The 19,842-nt window shown below is 44.5% G+C and overlaps 1 protein-coding gene and 1 long non-coding RNA gene across 11 annotated transcripts in view; one reads left to right on the plus strand and one right to left on the minus strand.

Moving 5' to 3' along the window:
- LOC141583777 (uncharacterized) overlaps nucleotides 1-19,423 on the plus strand; it is a 112,614-nt gene extending 93,191 nt beyond the window's left edge. For both annotated transcript variants that reach the window (XR_012516670.1, XR_012516671.1), the window contains exons 5-6: nucleotides 12,957-13,046; nucleotides 19,305-19,423. This is a non-coding gene — a long non-coding RNA (uncharacterized LOC141583777). The remainder of the gene's footprint in view (nucleotides 1-12,956; nucleotides 13,047-19,304) is intronic.
- The window catches only part of GGTA1 (glycoprotein alpha-galactosyltransferase 1 (inactive)), a 111,349-nt gene continuing 91,518 nt past the window's right edge, over nucleotides 12-19,842 (minus strand). For all 9 annotated transcript variants that reach the window (XM_074395278.1, XM_074395275.1, XM_074395279.1 and 6 more), the window contains 4 exons: nucleotides 19,418-19,483; nucleotides 18,272-18,388; nucleotides 10,757-10,894; nucleotides 12-6,279 (listed from right to left, as the gene is read on the minus strand). In XM_074395278.1, the coding sequence (XP_074251379.1) occupies nucleotides 5,586-6,279; nucleotides 10,757-10,894; nucleotides 18,272-18,388; nucleotides 19,418-19,483 (1,015 nt within the window). In that variant the 3' untranslated portion in view covers nucleotides 12-5,585. The remainder of the gene's footprint in view (nucleotides 6,280-10,756; nucleotides 10,895-18,271; nucleotides 18,389-19,417; nucleotides 19,484-19,842) is intronic.

The following is a 19,842-nucleotide window of genomic DNA, read 5'->3' on the forward strand; positions in this document are numbered from 1 at the left end:
AGGAGGAAGAGTTTTAGGTGTCAAATATCCAAACACTTGCTTTTTAATAGGACACACAGTCTATAATAAAAAATGTAAAACTTTCAAACTAAAGCAAAGCATTTCTTGTAAGGCATGATCAGAATGGATGTTGGTGCATTCATTCATTTGTTCAGTAAATATTTGTTAAGGAATGCTTCTGAGATAGGTGATGCAGTAGGTGCTAGAGCTGATGCAATGGCAGACTATGGCCCTGCCTTTAAGAAACTAATAATCCTAGAGGGGTTCAGTGGAGGTATTATCAGTTATAAGTAAGAGAGGGTCCAATTCCAGCTGACTTAATCATGGGACTTTATTGGTCCACACATTTGAAGAGCCCACAGACAGTGCAGACCTTAGGTAAGGCTGGATCCAATGGCTCAAGGTTGTCACCAGGGCCTGGGTTTCCTTCAGTGTCTCTGCTCTTCCTTTCCTATTGTCAATTTCATCCTAAAGTGGACTTCCTTTGTCCGGCAGCCCGCAGTATTACGTGTGTCCTCATTTCTAGTAGAAGACCTGAAATTAACTTTGTTTGGACTACTTTAAGTTACCTACCTACCCTCGAATGAATTGTTGCCACCAGAGGAATGGAAAGTGCTGATTGATTGATTTAGCCAAGAGTACTTGCTTCAAGCATGGCACTAGTTTCCATAGAAATCACATAAATTCCCTGAAGGAGATCAGGGATTGCTGGGAGGGGAGAGAGAGAACCAGAAATACTGGGTGAATATGGGGTGGTCAGCCAGCTCTTTTCACACAGGCTCTGCCAGGTGATTTCATCTTGTCCCAAAGCCTTAGTACCATTCCTGTGGGTTTCCATGAAAGTCTTATTGCAGCACTCTGGGCTTTACACTCTGCTTTCCCCTCTGAAACCTCATTCCATCCACTCTTCATAGTGACCCCTTCTCTCCTTTCAAAGCTCAGTTCAGTCAGATTCTCTGAGGCTTCTTTTTTTTTTTTTTTTTGAGACAGAGTTTCACTCTTGTTACCCAGGCTGGAGTGCAATGGCGCGATCTCGGCTCACCGCAACCTCTGCTGGGTTCAGGCAATTCTCCTGCCTCAGCCTCCTGAGTAGCTGGGATTACAGCATTGTGCCACCATGCCCAGCTAATTTTTTGTATTTTTAGTAGAGATGGGGTTTCACCATGTTGACCAGGATGGTTTTGATCTCTTGACCTCGTGATCCACCCGCCTCGGCCTCCCAAAGTGCTGGGATTACGGGTTTGAGCCACTGCGCCCAGCCACTCTCTGAGGCTTCTTCTACCTCCCTGAGCCATACTTCTTTCATACTCCCTTAGCCCTGGTACTACCTATGTCTCATACCTGGTCAGGTTTCATATTCCTGCTTCTCCAACTTTAAACTTACATTCTGCCTTTGAAGAGTTTGGGGTCTCCTAAATCCCCTCTCTTTAATGCCTAACAAAGGAATTGAGAGCTTTGATGGTGATTCCTTTGGTATCCCCAATTTTAACAATAAGATGGTTAAAATGTGTGTGGTGGCCAGGTGTGGTGGCTCACACCTGTAATCCCAGCACTTTGGGAGGCCGAGGTGGGCAGATCACGAGATCAGGAAATCGAGACCATCCTGGCCAATGTGGCGAAACTCCGTCTCTACTAAAAATACAAAAAGTAGCTGGGCGTGGTGGTGCATGTCTGTAGTCCCAGCTACTTGGGAGGCTGAGGCAGGAGAATTACTTGAACCTGGGAGGTGGAGGTTGCAGTGAGCCAAAATTGCACCACTGCACTCCAGCCTGGAGACAGAGCGAGACTCCATCTCAAAAAGAAAGAAAGAAAAGAAAAGAAAAGAAAAAGAAAGAAAGAAAAGAAGGAAGGAAGGAAGGAAGGAAGGAAAGAAAGGAAAGAAGAAAGAAAGAGGAAGAAAGAAAAAAAGAAGGAAAGAAGAAAGAAAAAGTACGTGTGTAAAACAGAGTGAGCGAGAAGTCTGGAGCTGTGGAAACAGCACAGGATTTATAGTCAAGACAGTCTGTAGGCAGGCAGTCCTGGATTTAAGTCTTGGATCTGCACCTTTTCAGATCTCAGACATTCACCAATGGATCCCTATTTGATTCTTTCTTAAGAAGTTTGTATAGTGTGTTACACACTCACTTTCTATGACTTTTCACGCTTGTGAGTATGCAGTCATGGCAGTGTTATTTGTTTACACGGGGCACATTTGGCCAACAGTACATTAAATAAGTACTTATAAGTACTGCTATAGTTGAGGTCCCTAATAGTGGTAGCTTTGGCTAAGAGAGAGCAAACAGGGACAAAGAGAAAAGCTCAGGCCTTGAACACATTTTTCCCCCTTTTGGCTGAATGTGGTTCCCAGACCTGAGGTGGAGTGGAAGGAGGAAGTGTGGCTTGTTCCTTCCACCTGCGCTTCTGCCTGATCACACCTTCTGAAGTCCTACCCTAATGTAACCATTCAGTGTGTGCCCATGGTGCTCACATCAGCCCTCCATGCACAATGTAAAGATAAGAATGACAACGTTTTGGTTTTTTTTGAGACAGGGTCTCTATTTCACAGGCTAGTGTGCAGTGTTGCAATCTCGGCTCACATAACCTCCACCTCCTGGGTTCAAGTGATCTTCCCACCTCACTCTCCTGAGCAGCTAGGATGAAAGGCACACACCATCACACCCAGCTAATATTTGTATGTTTTGTGAAGGTTGGGTTTCGCCCTGTTGCCCAGGCTGATCTCAAACTCCTGGGGTCAAATGATCCACCCGCCTTGACCTCCCAAAGTGCTGGGATTATAAGCGTTAAGCCACTATGCCTAACCTATTTTTTTTAACATGATGCTTTTAAACTTACTTAATGCATTTGGGGCAGGTTTAATGCATAAAAAGTGGGAAAAGGTAGAGGCCTGGGAAGATATCTAGTTGCATTTTCTATAATATGAAACATGGCCCTCTGAATGCGCTGTCAACACATCTGTCCTTATAAGTTTCCCTGCTTTAAGCCTCAGTTCAGTCACCACTTACAAGAGGTTCCTTGATGGGAGGGCTATTTCTCCAGTTTACTCATTGATGTCAGCCCTCCAAGTTGGGATATGATGGGCTGAGGAACCCTGAGCTTTAGACTAGCTAAGTGGTGGAACCAGCTGTTGATCGACTGTCCTCTGATGAAGCCCACATCAGTCACTTAAACCTTGACCCCAGGAGGTTGAGGCTGCAGTGAGCCATGATCACACCACTGCTGCCCCGGTGCGGGTGACAGATACCCTATCTCAAAAACAAACAAAAATATGGGAATCCCAAGTCTACTCTATTTTTGTAATAGTGGACACATTTTCAGAAAGGCATGAGGACTTTTCTGAGTCTGAAAACCTAAAATTCTCTAATTGACAATTTTGAATATCTTTGGGAGGAAATGCACAATCCATGATCAGACTAGAATATACTGAGAAAATAATTTATTAAATTGTAAATTGGGAAATTTTTTTAATAAGTTTAGTAATAATGATTAACGATATCATGAATTTGTCCATTGGAGATTTAAATTTTAATGAAGTTTTTTAAAAAATCAAGAAATTCCCTTAAAAGTAAACGTTAGTCCTTTGCTCTAAACTTTCAGGGTAGATTATTTCTTTGGTTCAGGACTTAAACCTTTAAACTCTCCGTACTCCAGACTGAATCCAAGACGATCTGACTAATAGAGAAGCAGGAGTCTCAACAGATGTGTGTGAGATTTTCTAGCAAGAAATGAAGTAGGAGGCACAGAAATACTTGAGAAAAATCTGAGTTTCATTTTATCAAAGAAGCTCATTGCAGTATATATCAGGCTAGTACAATGACTCTTCAAATAAATTCCCTGAAAAAGGAAACAGGCCGGGCATGGTGGTTCACTCCTGTAATCCCAGCACTTTGGGAGGCTGAGATGGGCGGATCACTTGAGGTCAGGAGTTCGAGACCAGCCTGACCAACATGGCGATACCTCATCTCTACTAAAAATATAAAATTAGCTGGGTGTGGTGGCACATGCCTATAATCCCAGCTACTTGGGAGGCTGAGGCACAAGAATCCCTTGAACCAGGGAGGTGGAGGTTGCAGTGAGCCAAGGTTGTGCCAGCCTGGGCAACAAGAGCAAAATTCTGTCTCAAAAAAAAAAAAAAAAGGAAAGGAAAAACAGAAAATGAAAACAAATGACCTTGATTGGAACACAAGCAAAATATAAATATATGTGCATATGTACATGTTGCCTCCTAACTTCCTTTACATTGATTTGGTTAACTTTAAATAATATGTAGGATTTCACAGCTTCTCTTAGAGAAGGGAATTGAATGTTAAGCTGTTCAGTCATGATAACTAGATCTCCCATTGTTATGGCTCATGCTTTTGTTACAAAATCAGTTAACCATTTTGCCAAATACGTCTAGTTGTTACACTTTCATAGTGCAGGTAGAGCAGGAGAAAACAAGAGGTTACTTGATGGGAGGGCTATTTCTCCAGTCTACTCCTTGATGTCAGCCCTCCAAGTTGGGTTATGATGGACTGAGGAACCCTGAGACTGGCTAAGTGGTGGGACCAGCTGATGACCAATCGTCCTCTGATGAAGGCCACATCCTGGGAACAGAACTCCTTGCAAGCCTCTTCAGTCCACTGCAGGCCTTCGCCTTCTCTGACACCATCCACATCTCCTTGCCAAGGATTTGAAGATGCAAGTTGCAGAGTCTGGTAGACTGAATACCACTTAGGCAGAACAAGAAGCATCTTCTGTTCAAGTCCCTGCTGCTTGTCATTCATAAGTCAATGAGGCTGGAAATCACCCAGACTTCCTCCCATTCAGTGCCTTGATTCATGATGTATTTAAGCACCAACCCCATGCCCTAAGTGCCTCCAGGATGGCTCTGCCCCACAGTGATGGCTCCTCTCTTTCACTCGCTCTTTGCTGTTTCATGGCAAACTCATGTCGAGGCTTTGCTTTTACTTCACTCTGGGCACCTTGGCTCATTCAGATTCCTTGAGACTCCGATCATGCACCACCATGATATCTACTGGGACACTCACCAATCTTTCACACGGAAGCCAAACAACATCCTGATGAGAAAAGGATGGACTACAGATGGCCTGAAGCAATCTGCTGTTGAAACCTTTTGAGGATTGCCAAGGTAAATGGTGTCTTTACTGAGAGCTCTGCTGCAAAGTAACTCCATGTTACTTTAGACCCACCAGAAATAGGCAGACATTGAACTCAAGGGACAACCCCTTACAATCATATCTTGCTGCCAAACGCTTCCCTTAGCACCCTTTTCTCCAGCATGTTATCTGGCATGCGTAGAGTGTTTCTGGCTTTATCTTTGCCTATGACAAGTTCTTTTTGATTCAGTTGATAGTATTTCCCCCAAACCCAGAATAGATAAGAAATCACTAGGAATTTACATCTGATTGATCTAGATTCATTCTCCCACATTACAAGGCCCCACGTTACAAGGAGGAATGGTATGTGTTTGCCATGTTGGTGTTTCATTAGTATTTTTTTTAAGTTGAAATTAAGTGTTACTTTTCTGAGGAAGTTGCCAGAATACTCCTCTCTCAAATTGATAAATCTACTGGCACAATTTGAAGTCAGACGTTATTTCTAACCAAATTATATTCTTTTGTCTGCCATGATAGCTTGACAGTTTTAATATCTGAAGGCAGGCCTATATGATAATCCCAGCAGTATTCTGGAGATAAGATTTTAGAGGGTTTGTTGAGAAGGAAATACTTGTTTAGGTGGCTTTCATCATGCCACTCGGCTTCTATGTCATTTTTCTTGTCCAGGAGGATTCCCTTAAAGCACTCCTGGGTGATGTTGAGAACCTGAATGGGTGTTCCTCCAAAAATGGCTGCGTGGTAATAAAAATCCCCCTGGCCAAATGGAATATATGCTGCCGACTCTTTCCGCCTCTCATAGGTAAAGTCATCAGGATCTGCCTTGTAAAACCAGGCCTGTAGCTGAGCCACCGACTGGCCCAGGGTCTCCACCCCAAAATGGTCTTGGAAGACCTGGTCCACATCCATGCAGAAGAGGAAGTCAACCTCATGTTGGATGTGGGCCAAGATGTGCTCCCCGATGGTCTTCATACGCATCATGCTGATGTCTTGCCACCTCTTCTCTGGTTTGACCTCAAACACTTTGAAGGAACGCAGAGGATCCAGCTCTATAAACGGCACCTTGGAGACATCATCCACCATGACGTAAAATATGACTTTGTGGCCGACCATGAAGTACCTATTAGCAGATATTACGAACTCCTCCAAGTAATGTTCAATATACCTGAAACAAAGAAGAAAAGCAAAACATTTAACATCTGGGATTCCTGAAAGAAACCACATGCTATGATAATCAACTTGTCTATATTTTATGGTTAATAGGAGAATGATTTCTTCCCACCCCGGGTGTGTTTTCATGTCAGTGCCACACCCCTGGTTATTCTCCACCATTTAGTCACTCAGTCCTTGGGGAGCTGGAATGACTTATCTGACTGCCAGTTTTGGAAGAGCAACTAGAACTAGACATGCACTACCTTGTCCTGCCTCTTCTCTGGCTCTTAGAAGCCAGCCAGTCCAAAAGAGCATGTGTTCTCAACCGCTCTGGGTTTTGCAGGAAGCTTACTGGTACAGGATCTATTCCCAACATCCAGAGGCCTAGAGGTGCCTGGATGCCTCAGTCTTTCTAACTCTGGGAGTTGAATATTTAGGAGACCCAGGGCCTGCAGATATAAGCCACATTCTCCAATATCAGCTTTAACTATAATGAAGGTGATATTTACCGCCCTCTGCCTATTTTACCCCTTTGTATAATTTACCAATTGGTTCAGATTTTGGACAAAGGGGCTACTAGTTCTTGAGCTCCACTCAAAAGCCCTAACATAAGCCCCAATGTGGTTACTGCCAGACCAGATTCAAGACTGATGTGACCCTTGGAACCACTGGGATGCATTAAGCCCAAACAGCAGCACTCTCTTGTCCTCCTCTGTGATACGGAGAATGAGTTACAAGATCTAGGTCTGCTTTCATGTTACGTAGTTAACCTATGAGCCTCCCACTAGTCACCTAAAACACCAATCCATTGTCCACACACCATCATTATAAAGTCCAGATACTAGAGTGAGCAACCTCTGATTTAACCTTATTTTAACCACTTTTTCTTTGTCTTAAAAAAAAAAAAAAAAAAAAGGAAGCCGGGTGCGGTGGCTCAAGCCTGTAATCCCAGCACTTTGGGAGGCCGAGGTGAGTGGATCACGAGGTCGAGAGATCGAGACCATCCTGGTCAACATGGTGAAACTCCGTCTCTACTAAAAAAAAATACAAAAAATTAGCTGGGCATGGTGGCGCGTGCCTGTAATCCCAGCTACTCAGGAGGCTGAGGCAGGAGAATTGCTTGAACCCAGGAGGCAGAGACTGCAGTGAGCCGAGATCGCGCCATTGCACTCCAGCCTGGGTAACAGGAGCGAAACTCCGTCTCAAAAAAAAAAAAAAAAAAAAAAGGATGGGGTTAGCAGTAAGCCACATTTGGTGGTTGAGTAAATGGAGATGAAAAAAGAAGATAAAAAAATTAAAAGAAATTTTTTAAAAAACAACAAGGAAATAAAGGACTACGTTTTTTAGAGCAGTTTTAGGTTCATGACAAAATTGGGCCAAAAGTACAGAGAGTTCCCACACACCTCCTGCTCTCACATTTGCACAGCCCCTTGCTGCTATCAGCATCCTTGTACCAGAGTGGTACATTTGTTACAATCGATGAAGCTACACTGACATATCACTGTCACCCAAAGTCCATAGTTTACATTAGGGTTCACTCTTGACGTGGGACATTCTAAGGGTTTAGACAAAAGTATAATGACATGTATCCACCATTATAGTACCATACAAAATAGCATCACTGTCCTAAAAATTCTCTGAGCTTTGCTTATTAATCCCTCCCTCCCTGAACATCCCCTCACAATCACTGACCTTTTTACTGTCTCCATAGTTTTATCTTTTCCAGAATGTCATATAAGCACACAGCATGTAGCCTTTTCAGTGTGGCTTTTTTTTTTTTTTTACTTAGTAACATGCATTTAAGATTCTTTCGTATCTTTTCATGACTTGATAGCTCATTTCTTTTTAACACGGAATAATATTCCGTTGCCTGGATGTGCCATAGTTCATTTTTCTATTCACCTACTAAAGGACATCTTGGTTGCACCCCAAGTTTTGGCAATTAAAAAATAAAGCTTCTATAAATATCTATGTGCAGATTCTGTGTAGACATAAGTTTTTAACTCATTTGGGTGAATACCAAGGAGCATGACCGCTGGACCGTATGGTAAGAATATATTTAGTTTTGTAAGAAACTGCCAAATGGTCTTCCAAAGGGGCTGTACCATTTTGCATTCCTACCAGCGATGGATAAGTGTTCCTGTTGCTCCACATCCTTGCCAGCAATTGGGGTTGACGGTGTTTTGAATTTTGGCCATTCTAGTAGGTATTCAGTGGTATTTTAACTATTTATTCATTTGAAAAACATTTTATTGGTGTCTTCTGTAAGCCCAAGCTGTAGACTATCTTATGAAGCCATGGTGTGGAGATTACCAGGAAGAGGAAGAATAGACCAGATGGCTTAATACAGCTTGATCAAACCCTAAACTCACGTGGACTGAATTTAATGTGCTGACCACACTACTGGCCAATCATGGTGTATTGTGAGTAATAATGACTGGCACTTCTTTTTTTTTTTTTTTTTTTTTTTTTTTTTTTTGAGACGGAGTTTTGCTCTTCTTACCCAGGCTGGAGTGCAATGGTGTGATCTCGGCTCACCGCAACCTCCGCCTCCTGGGTTCAGGCAATTCTCCTGCCTCAGCCTCCTGAGTAGCTGGGATTACAGGCACGTGCCACCATGCCCAGCTAATTTTTTGTATTTTTAGTAGAGACGGAGTTTCACCATGTTGACCAGGATGGTCTCGATCTCTTGACCTCGTGATCCACCCGCCTCGGCCTCCCAAAGTGCTGGGATTACAGGCTTGAGCCACCGCGCCTGGCCTTGACTGGCACTTCTTTTCGCTTTTTGTTGCTGCTTGGATTTCCTTTCTTTGTTACCAAAATAAAGTGTGCTTTTAATGTTGGCACATGGTAATCCAAGGTTTATAGTACCGATTCTTTAAATGGAGAGAATATATCTGAGGAATATAAAAAGGGACTTCAACATGGCTCTGTGGCTAGCCGCCAGGAAATCCTTCAGTATTCTGGGACTTCAAGAAAAATCTATTGTGCCCTGAAGCTTGGGAAACAATACTGGGGTGGGGTGGGGTGGGGTCGAGTGCAGGGGAGAGTCATTGTGAGGTTTCACATTGTTTAGCAATTAAAGCACTGCAGTTGGCTACACGCATTGTTGCTTGAAAACAAACCAAACATCACACCTCCTGAAAGTCCAGATCCACTTTAGAGATTTATTGCTGCTGAGTACAAACAGTCCTCTCTAGCCTCAGAGCTGAGGACAGAGTGCTTTCATCAGGATGTGCACTTAAAGTTTAGTTCTGCAGAGTTGGAACTAGATGGCTGAAGCCACTGTGGGGCATTGGGGAATGTTCTGTTCTTTTTGGAAACACCAGGATCAAATCAATCTGCAATATGGCTGGGTTTTGTGGCAAAGGATTAGGTAAGCTGAGCACTGGCTCCCGACTTACACTAGTACAGATTCTTCCAGTGAACATGTCAAAACTCCACAGTTACCCTTCTCTGTTAGAGACACAACTTAGGTTCCTAGGATCAGCACATTCAGTGACATTAGAACTTGATTGGTATTTGTTAATGACAGAACAGTAATAGCTGCTGGGCTCTGGGTTGGGGAAGGTTATCTTTGGAGAACTATCAGATCTTTACAGAGCTCTGTTTTAAGCCCCACCTTGGCAAAGCTCAGATCAACTTGAGTCTTCAACTTCCATTATACAAGGCAAGGGAATCAACTTTCCATGAGGCTTCTTCAGAAGAGATACAGACAGAAAGCCCCAGAGGGCAGAAAAAAAAAAATAGGAAAATTGGACTTTCAGTTTTATTTTGGAAAAAGAAAAAGGGAAAATTCTCCAAAAAAGTAAAATGGATTATCTTTAACAACTAATATTAGAGCTAGAACTTTCAAGTAAGAATGATTGCAGTTTTTCTGCATCGTATGTTCTGAACAAGGGAGCTGAAACTGGAACCTATCCAACCTTTGGTAGAGCAAGCTCTGACCAGCCAAATCTCTTGGGGCCAAATCCTCCATGAGGGAAAAAGTAGAAGTGATCTGAGGAACCCACGGAAGAGTGGTCATCTGTGTTCCAGCATGGAAAACCACTGTGCTCAGGTCACTCTGCACCTAGAACTTGCTATGAATCTCTCTGTAGTTGGTCCTGGGCCATAGAGCATAGGAAAAAGAATGATGCACTCGGGGCTGTCTAGCAGCTAGCACTTGTGGAATTTCTAAAGGAAGCCACAGTGGTCAGGGAGGTGGTTGTGGGTATGCTGCTGACCCTAGGTTCGGTGGGTGGAGCAGACATTTTTTCCTGCAACCCAAGGCCCTCATTTTGAGGTGGGAATGAATGGAGTTACCTAGTATTATTTTGTTCTCAGCATTTTAGGGCCTCAGCAGAAAGGAGACTGAAACAGTCCCATGAAAACATTCTCCTATCGAATCAAAAAATCATGGCTGGCCTCCATCAGTTCAGGAGTCTCCACACTAACATTTTGATAGTGGAACAAGAAAAAGTCTGGACAGTTTTATCAGTGACACCTACCTTCCAATAGCAAAAACCGTCAATCCCACGGTAATTTTCTGTTTGGCATAATAATTTTCTAGGATGGCTTTGTTGTAAGTGCCTTCCCACACAACCGGCGCCTTCCATTTGGTCACTGTCACAACCTCTGGGCGTTTCCTGGTGATAAAACATAAAGTCCCCTGAGTCAGGGCAGCTTTGCCATTGTGGGGCAGAGACTTTCCAAGGAAAAGGGGGGTCAGCTATGATCTGCAGGGACTGTCCTTGAATCTTGACTGTAGCTTAACCCCAAACACTTGGCTAGGAGGTGTGCCATTTGCAGGGGTAGCATCTTCTGGGTGAGGAAGAGGAGGCTTTGACTCAGGTGGCTTTGAGGGTTATTTTTTTTCCTTTTTCTTCTTCTTTTTTTTTTTTTGAGATAGCCTCGCTCTGTCACCCTGGCTGGAGTGCAGTGGCATGATCTTGGCTCACTGTGCAGCCTCCACCTCCTAAGTTCAGGTGATCCTCCCACCTCAGCCTCCCAAGTAGCTGGGATTATAAGCATGTACCACCATGCTTGGCTGATTTTTGTATTTTTAGTAGAGATGGGGTTTCATCATGTTGGCCAGGCTGGTCTTGAACTCCTGACCTCAGGTGACCTACCCACCTTAGCTTCCCAAAGTGCCAGGATTACAGGTGTGAGCACTGTGTTCTCTGAGGGCTACTTTGGGGGGCCATTATGAGGCGCTTAACCTCTACATCTCATATTTTCTTTCCTCTTCTACTTTCTTTGTTCTCTTCCTACTTCTAAATCCCTTACCCTACTTCCCCAGCCCCTTCCTAAACTACCAGTAGCACCCAAGGGTGTTATTTATCCCTGTGGATGTCATCTGAGCTTAAGAAGATCCTAAGCCTTGATACAGGCGGATGAGAGAGTGACATTAGATTTGAAAGAGAAAAGGCTGTTTCTGGCCTTTTGTCAGAAGGGATATCTGGGTGGGAACCTGGTTATTGGCCAAAAAGAGCCCCAGATTAAAGGGATTTTGATGTTACTGCTCACTTAATAAACAAGGGACAAAGGTGCCAGAAACGAAGGGACTTCATAGAGGCCCACCAAGGCCAAGGCTGGAGCCCAGGGCTCTGGCGAGGACCTTCTTCTTAGACCAGGAGCCTCTTAACTAGGAACACAAAAGGGGCGAGAGGGAGGGTGCTTTGCTGTGCTCAGAGAGCTTGAACTGGACTTGGCGAGGCCAACACAAACACAGGAAGCAATGACAAAGCACAAAACTGCAAAGCCCTGAAGGGTAAATACAGAAAGCACAGAGCGGCGGCGTGGGCCAGCATGAGGGTGGAGCTCCAGGCAGGGGGAGGCTCTGACTCTTCATTGGCCTAGGTGGTGGGGGCATTTTCCCCCTTGGGAAGCAGAGACTGGCACAGATCATTTAAATTCAAACCCCAGTATGGGCCTGGCACCCTGCTTGGCATTTTCTTGTACTTCACTGGGTTCACTGTGGGCAGCATCTTGATTCAACCCTGGAAAGACATGTGACTGGAGCAAAGTCCTGGTGATCCCTGCTGGCTGCACTGGCTCTTGTAAGGCTGTCAGGGAGAGGTTAGCAAATACCTTGGGTCAGCAAGGCCAGTGGAGGGCTGGGTTTTCACAGAACCACCCTACTCATCAGCAAAGCTGGGTTTTCCCACAGAGAGGCTGATGAGCACAGCTGGGTCACCTCCTGCCTCACCCTAGCCTCAGAATGGAAAGGAGCCTCAGTAGACTCGTCTCAGGCCTTCTGTCCTTATCCCCAAACAGTACACTCTGTAGTTCCTGAGCTGACTCTGCCCTCCCACCCCAGCCCCAGGCATCACACCTAGTCTGCTTCCCAGGTTCTGTCACAGCTGGAACTGGCCTACTACCCCACTGCTGGAATTACCCCAGGTTGGTCCTGATGGCAGAGAGCGGAAACACTTTCAGGGTGCTTTCTTGGTTCATCTCATCTTGTCTGGAGTCTCAAACTCTAAGACTTAGCTCTGCCTTCAGCACCCCAGGTACGCCTGCTGCATGGAAGACAGTTGCCCTTGGTTTCCTTCTGTCATGAAAGAAGCTACCATGCACTCTGCACCAACCTGTGCAGTACATCATGCACACTTTCTCATTTAGTCGCTGCAACAGCCCTGCAATGTATCATGTTCATGGTCCAGATAACAAAACCAAGTCTCAGAGCAGCTTATTATCTTGTTCAAGGCCAAGCAGCGGTCACTGATGATGGCAGCTAACACACACTGAGCAATTCCTGTGGGACCAGACACTGTGCAAAGGGCTCACCCTTCTGAGGTAGGTGCTATTTTTATTCCCATTTCCAGTGAAGAAGCTAGCACAGAGAAGTCAAGTAACTTGCCTGAGGTTGCACAGCTAGTGCTAGGTTAAAGCTGGGATTTAAACAACATCATCTGACACTGGAGTCCATGCTCTGAGCTGAGCCACCACCTACACTGTTTCTTATATGCCATTTCATTCCTCTGCTGATGAAGTTGCGGTTAAAACCCAGTTTTGTCCTGATCTAAATGTAACAGCCTTTCCACTTAAAAAATAAGCCAGGCGCGGTGGCTCACACCTGTAATCCCAGCATGTTAGGAGGCCGAGGCAAGTGGATCACTTAAGGTCAGGAGTTCGAGACCAGCCTAACCAACATGGTGAAACCCTGTCTCTACTAAAAAAAATACAAAGTTAGCCAGGTGTGGTGGTGTACACCTGTAATTCCAGCTACTTGGGAGGCTGAGGCAGGAGATTGCTTGAACCCGGGAGGCAGAGTCTGCAATAAGCCAAGATCACACCATTGCACTCCAGCCAGGGCAACAACAGCAAAACTCCATCTCAATAAATAAATAAATAAAAAGGAATTATTTTTATTTGCATTGGCATTTTCGTCAATTCGTACTGAGAAGTGATGAGCCTTTTGTTGTTGTTTTTACACAACAGCATCTGAGCAGGAAGGAAAGCATCTGAGCAGCTCTTTCCTGCCACTTTTTCCTTTCTTTTTAGTACTCCACCTTTGTGATCTAGGACTTCTTCCAACAGCACCATGTTGTAGCTTACATGGTGCTTTCAGTCCTGTAAAACGCTTAGCTTTGTTGAATGATGAGACTGCAAACCAAAAACCAATAAATAAATAAAAAACCCACACAGCTATCTTATACTTCTGTAACTGTATCTGAACTTAAAACTGTCTTCTTCATTGCACCTAATTCACTGCATCTTAGTTTTAGCCTGTCAAAGATCTTTTAGCAGTTCTAACCTAGCCCCCTAGCTAAGTCTTGTCACTTTGTATAAACTGGATGTTAGGTGATATTATTTTTTTAAAAAGGAAAAAGAGGAATAGGTATAGTTATTTAATACTTATGGTGCACCAGGAGCTAAGTGCTTAACTTTTATTCTCTCACTTAATCTTCACGACCACTCTATGAAGTGGGTGCCATCATCATTCCCATTTTGCAGATAAAGTGGAGGGTAGGAAAGAGGAAGGGAATGGAGCCTTTTGCTATTTAATTTATATAAAGGACCCAGCTGGGGTGGCTGATCCCTTGATGCACATTTCCCAGTTCCCTGGCCTATACCAGGTCATCCTACTAAGTGCCAAGATGGGAGATATGAGACCCAGTCCTTCCCCATGAGAAGCTCACAGTCCCAACAGCTGGTGCACCTGCTACACACTCCTCAACCACATGATCACTCGGTCCAGGTCTTCTAGAAGAACTGAGTCAGAAAACCAGAGCCCACTTTAATTACTTGGCTTCCTTCAAGTAGGAAGAAAAAAGTAGCAATCTTAAAAATTAATGTTGAATTAAAAATTAAAGCAGTCTATTTCCCAGCTGTTAATTATCTGATTCCGCTGACAATTCCAACATGTCAGTGACCCTGACTACAAAGCCACACAACAGCCTGAAAATGCAGGCAGCTGGGGAGAAGGGGGAGGAGGGAGAATGAGATCAAGATCTGCTTCCTGCATGAACCGCTACATGAAGGAGTCTTAGTCATCAAAAACCACAAAACCCCCCAAAAAAAGAAGTGATGGAGGGCAGCTCACGCATATGCAAAAGCTAGTCTTTGACAATGTCAACTGCCAGAGAAGTCCTAGATCACAAAGATGGGACACTAAAAAGAAGGGAAAAGTGCCAGGAAAGAGCTGCTCAGATGTTTTCTTTCCAAGTAGGGCATGCAATGATGTGATGCCAGTGTGTGCAGTTCCACAAAATATTTCCCCCAAATAAGAGGGCTCCCTAACCAAAGCACATACCTGCCTAGGTTATTGGCAGCTTTTAAATTTTATGTATTTATTTATGGTACATTTTGGTACCCAAGGGTTGGGTGGAGGACGCATTAAAATTCTATGAATCATGCAGTAGGTTTAAAAAAGATGTGGAATACATACAACAACAACTACTCTACTACTACTACTACTACTATTATTATTATTATTATTATTATTATTACTTGAGACAGGTTTCACCTTGTCACCCAGGCTGAGTGTAGTGGCACGATTATAGCTCTCTGAAGCTTCAACTTCCCAGGCTCAAGTGATCCTCCCACCTTAGCCTCCTGAGTAGCTGGGACTAAAGGCATGCACCACCACATCCAGCTAATTTTCGATTTTTTTTGTAGAGACAATTTCTTATTTTTTGTTTCACTAAGTTGCCTAGGCTATTCTCGACCTCCTGGACACAAGCGGTCCTCCCATCTCAGACTCCCAAAGTGCTGGAATTACAGGCGTGAGCCACTGCACCCAGCACAACTCATTATTGACTGAATTCCCTCTAAGCAACAGCAGGCTGGCTATACAAGGATGCAGAGAAAAGCTGATGGCAACATGAACAGGGATGGCAGAGCGGCTGTGGAATGGAGAGAAGGGGATGAAATGGAAAGGATTTTGGAGGAGGAATTAGCAGAACATGCTAATGAATTAGACTGTGAGACAGATAGAGGAAAAGGTCTCCCACACTGTGTGGCTTGAGCTATTTAATGGGATGGAAAGTGAGGGGAACAAGGGTGGGGAGGAATTGAGAAATCCATTCTGGCCATGTGAGACATGCAGAGATGTCAAGCAGGCAGGTAGACACAAGTCACAGCTCAAAGGTAACATCTGGGCGAAAGATTTAAATGTGGAATGGTCTCTAATCTCACTAATGGTACCTAATGCCATGAAATGGAGGAGAGCACATTGGAAAATGGTGTATAAAGAACAGAGAAGAGGATACTGGATTTAGCCCCTATAAACTCTAATCCCTGACAGCTGGGAAGAGGGAGCTGCCCCATCAGAAAACAGTCACAAATGAGGATTTGGTGTCATGGAAGCAAAGCGACCTTGATATGGAAATATGCACAATATATCATGGTTTCAGGTAGTTTATTAAAAAGGACACTTTTTTTTTTTGAGACAGAATTTCGCTTTGTTGCCCAGGCTGGAATGCAGTGGCTCAGCTCACTGCAACCTCTGCCTCCCATGTTCAAGTAATTCTCGTGCCTCAGCCTCCTGAGTAGCTGGGATTACAGGTGCCTTCCACCACACCCAGCTGATTTGTTTCGTAGTAGAGACTTCACCACGCTGCCCAGGCTGGTCTTGAACTCCTGAGCTCAGGCAATCTGCCCGTCTCAGCCTCCTGAAGTGCTAGGATTACAGGCATGAGCTATCATGCGTGGCCGAAAAGGATAAATGTATACAAAGTATACTTATTTGTTCATCCATTCCTTCATCCAATCATTCATTTATGCAAGAAATGGACTTAGGTACCCTGGGAAGGCTTACATTTGGTGCTACTTCAAAGCAACATTCTTTAAATAATCTGCTTGTGCCCAGGCACGGTGGCTCATGCCTTTAATCCTAGCACTTTGCGAGGCTGAGGCAGGGGATCTCTTGAGACCAGGAGTTCCAGACCAGCCTGGGCAACATGGCAAGACCCCATCTCTACAAAAAATACAAAAATTAGCCAGGCGTGGTGGCACATGCCTGTGGTCCCTGCTGTGTGGGAGGCTGAGGCAAGAGGATTACTTGAGCCTGGGAGGTGAGGGCTACCGTGAGCCATGATCATGCCACTGCACTCCAGTCTGGTTGGCAGAGTAAGACCCTGTCTCAAATAAATAAATAAATAAAAAGATAAATAAAAATAAATATCTGCTCCCTATTCATTTGGAGGTAAAGCCATGCAAGGGGGAGAGTAAGAGCTTAAGAGACAGTAAGAGCTGGTGACTGTGGTCTGTCCCTCCTCTCTGCCCTCAATCATTCAGCCCCAGCCCTACCTCCCAAGTCCTGCTCAGCAAAGCCTAAGTGCCACAGTAAAATTGCCCTATTCTTCTTAGAAGGGCCTTTGGGGATCATCTCTAGCCCATCTAGCCTGCCCCTTAGGGATTATCACTCCTCCATCTAAACGGCTTTATCAAAGCAACAGTGTTTCCATCTTCTCACATTTCTATTAGTGGTTTAGCATTTCAGAGATGCCTACCCTGTCATGTAGATCATCAAACGACATATGGGAAACCAAAATTCCCTTCCCTCCACACTGGCATGGATCTCTTATTCCCAAACAATAAGAGAACTTGCTAGAACATAGTCTTCCCAGAGCCCAAGATCCTTCACAATGGGATAGATGCTATTTTCAGGCCGGGCACGGTGGCTCACACCTGTAGTCCCAGCACTTTGGGAGGCCAAAGTAGAAGGACCACTTAAGCCTAGGAGTTCACGAGCAGCCTGGACAACATAGTAAGACCCTACCTCTACAAAAAGAATTAAAAATTAGCTGGACATGGTGGCACACACCAAGCCTCCTTACTCAGGAGGCTAAGGTAGGAGAATTGCTTGAGCCCAGGAGCTCAAGGCTGCAGTGAGCCACGACTGCATCACTGCACTTCAGCCTGGCCTCAAAATAAATAAAAATTAAAACTTTTTTTAAATGATGCCATTCTCTCCTCATTATTCTGATGATCATCTCCAGCATGTACCCTCTGCCAAGCTCAGGAGTACCCTGTGACTCTGTCTAGATGTCCCATAAACACCTGCATCCATATGTATTCTTAATGGAGCTCCCCGCCTCCCCCAGCTCTGAGGCCTGTGCTTCTTCCTTCAGTCCCCTTCCTGGCTAATGGCACCACTGCTCACCCGTCTCAGGTGTCAAAGTCACCCTGGACAGCTCCCATCTCCTCACTCCCAGAACCACATCCTTCCAGTAGATCCTGCCTCCTACCAATCTAGGCAAACACTGGTTTTACAGTGACAACCCCTATAAAACCATGAACTTCTCAAATACAACCACGTTGATTGATTTCTCCTCTCTTCTGCCTATCACAATGCGTAGCACAGTGTTTCTGACCGTAACTCACAGTGAGAAATATATTTTACATCACAATCAAATATGTGCACATACCCATAAGCCTAGTGTTAAATATCTAATATGCTAAGGCTCTTTCTCCCAAATAAGGAATGTTCTCAATGGCACTGTTGCCTCCACTGCCACACCACCTCCTGCAGGGCCACGGATTTGCTGCACAGCGAGTGACGCTGCTTTTCTTACTTTGGATTAAACCAGTCCCATAGCCGAAGCTCTGTTGTGTCATCTTCCTTTCTTTGTTCCTCCTCTCTTCCTTTTGCTTTGTCTATGTCTTCTTCCTCCTGTTGATAATTGTGGATCCTAAGTCCAAAGGGAAAGCAAACCAGGTAAGGCAGGAAGGTGACTATGGTGGTGGGAGAACTGCTGAATTATCTTGTGAAAATGCATTCCAAGGCAGATTATGCATGCACTAAGTGAATTGACCAGAAAAAAAAAACCTCTAAACATTAAGTGTTTATTCATGAAAACATATTTTTGATGAAAAGATGCAGTACTCACCTCATTACCCTTCCAAGTCAGCACATTAGCAATTTAATGGCATAAAAACCTTCAGGTTATTTCAGGGGGGTGAGGGAAACTTGATAAGACAATTCTTCTAAGAACATTTTAGTTTATAATTGTCTTTCCTGCAATCTAAACTTTAGCCCAGGGCTGTGCATGGTGGCTTGCACCTGTAATCCCAGCAATTTGGGAGGCCGAGGCAGGCGGATCACCCGAGGTCAAGAGTTCGAGACCAGGCTGGCCAACATGGTGAAACCCCACCTCTACTAAAAATACAAAAATTAGCCAGATGTGGTGGCAGGTGCCTGTAATCCCAGTTTCTTGGGAGGCCGAGGCAGGGGGATCATTTGAATCCAGGTGGTGGAAGTTGTAGTGAGCTGAGACTGTGCCATTACACTCTAGCCTGGGCCACAAGAGTGAAACTCCATCTCAAAAAATTAAATAAAGAAAGAGCCCAAGCCTCAGCTCCCAAGTTAACTGAAACAAAACAAAACAAAAAACGTATTTAGCTGGGTTTGGTAATGCACACCTGTAGTCTAGCTACTCAGGAGGCTGAGGTAGGAGGATCACTTGAGCCCAGGAGTTCGAAGCTGCAGCGAGCTATGTTTGCCCCACTGTACTCTAGCCTGGGTGACGGCAAGACCCTGTCTCAAGAGCAAAACCAACCCTCAAATGTCCTAGTCTCACTCACAAAATATTCTTCATGTAATTTCAGTAAGCAAGAAAGATGAGTGACTGAGAAGGTCATGAACATGAAACCATCGTGTATGGACCCTCTACAAGCATCAGGTCGGTGGGCAAACACTGATTGCTGTCTGATCACCTTACCCATTGTTAAACCAGCCAGGAAACCACCAGCCCTTCCGAGCGCTGCTGTTATCAACTTCTGGGTTTCTAAGAAATGGAAAAGATTACAAACATTTTTAGAAAATGTGGTAGTCCCCAAACTTGGGGCTTCCAAATTCTTTTTATAGCAGAGATTACTTTTAAAAAAACCTAAAAAACTGAAAACAGCCAATTTATTAAACAGACAGCAATGAGACACTCTAACTGAATGAGAGAGAACAGACCTGACGCTCTCTCAATCTCTCTTCCCTGGGCAGCCCCCAGCCCTCAGCTCATTCTGGGGGCCCTAGAGGAAGAGAAGGGAAGAGGGGGCTAGAGTGCATTAATGCATAAGCCTGAGTCCTAGATCTGCCACTAACTAGCTGTGTAACTGTGATACAACATTTTCCCTCTCTGAATTTTGACTT

The sequence above is a fragment of the Saimiri boliviensis genome, chromosome 2 (genome assembly GCF_048565385.1).
Source record: "Saimiri boliviensis isolate mSaiBol1 chromosome 2, mSaiBol1.pri, whole genome shotgun sequence".
Classification (NCBI taxonomy): domain Eukaryota; kingdom Metazoa; phylum Chordata; class Mammalia; order Primates; family Cebidae; genus Saimiri; species Saimiri boliviensis.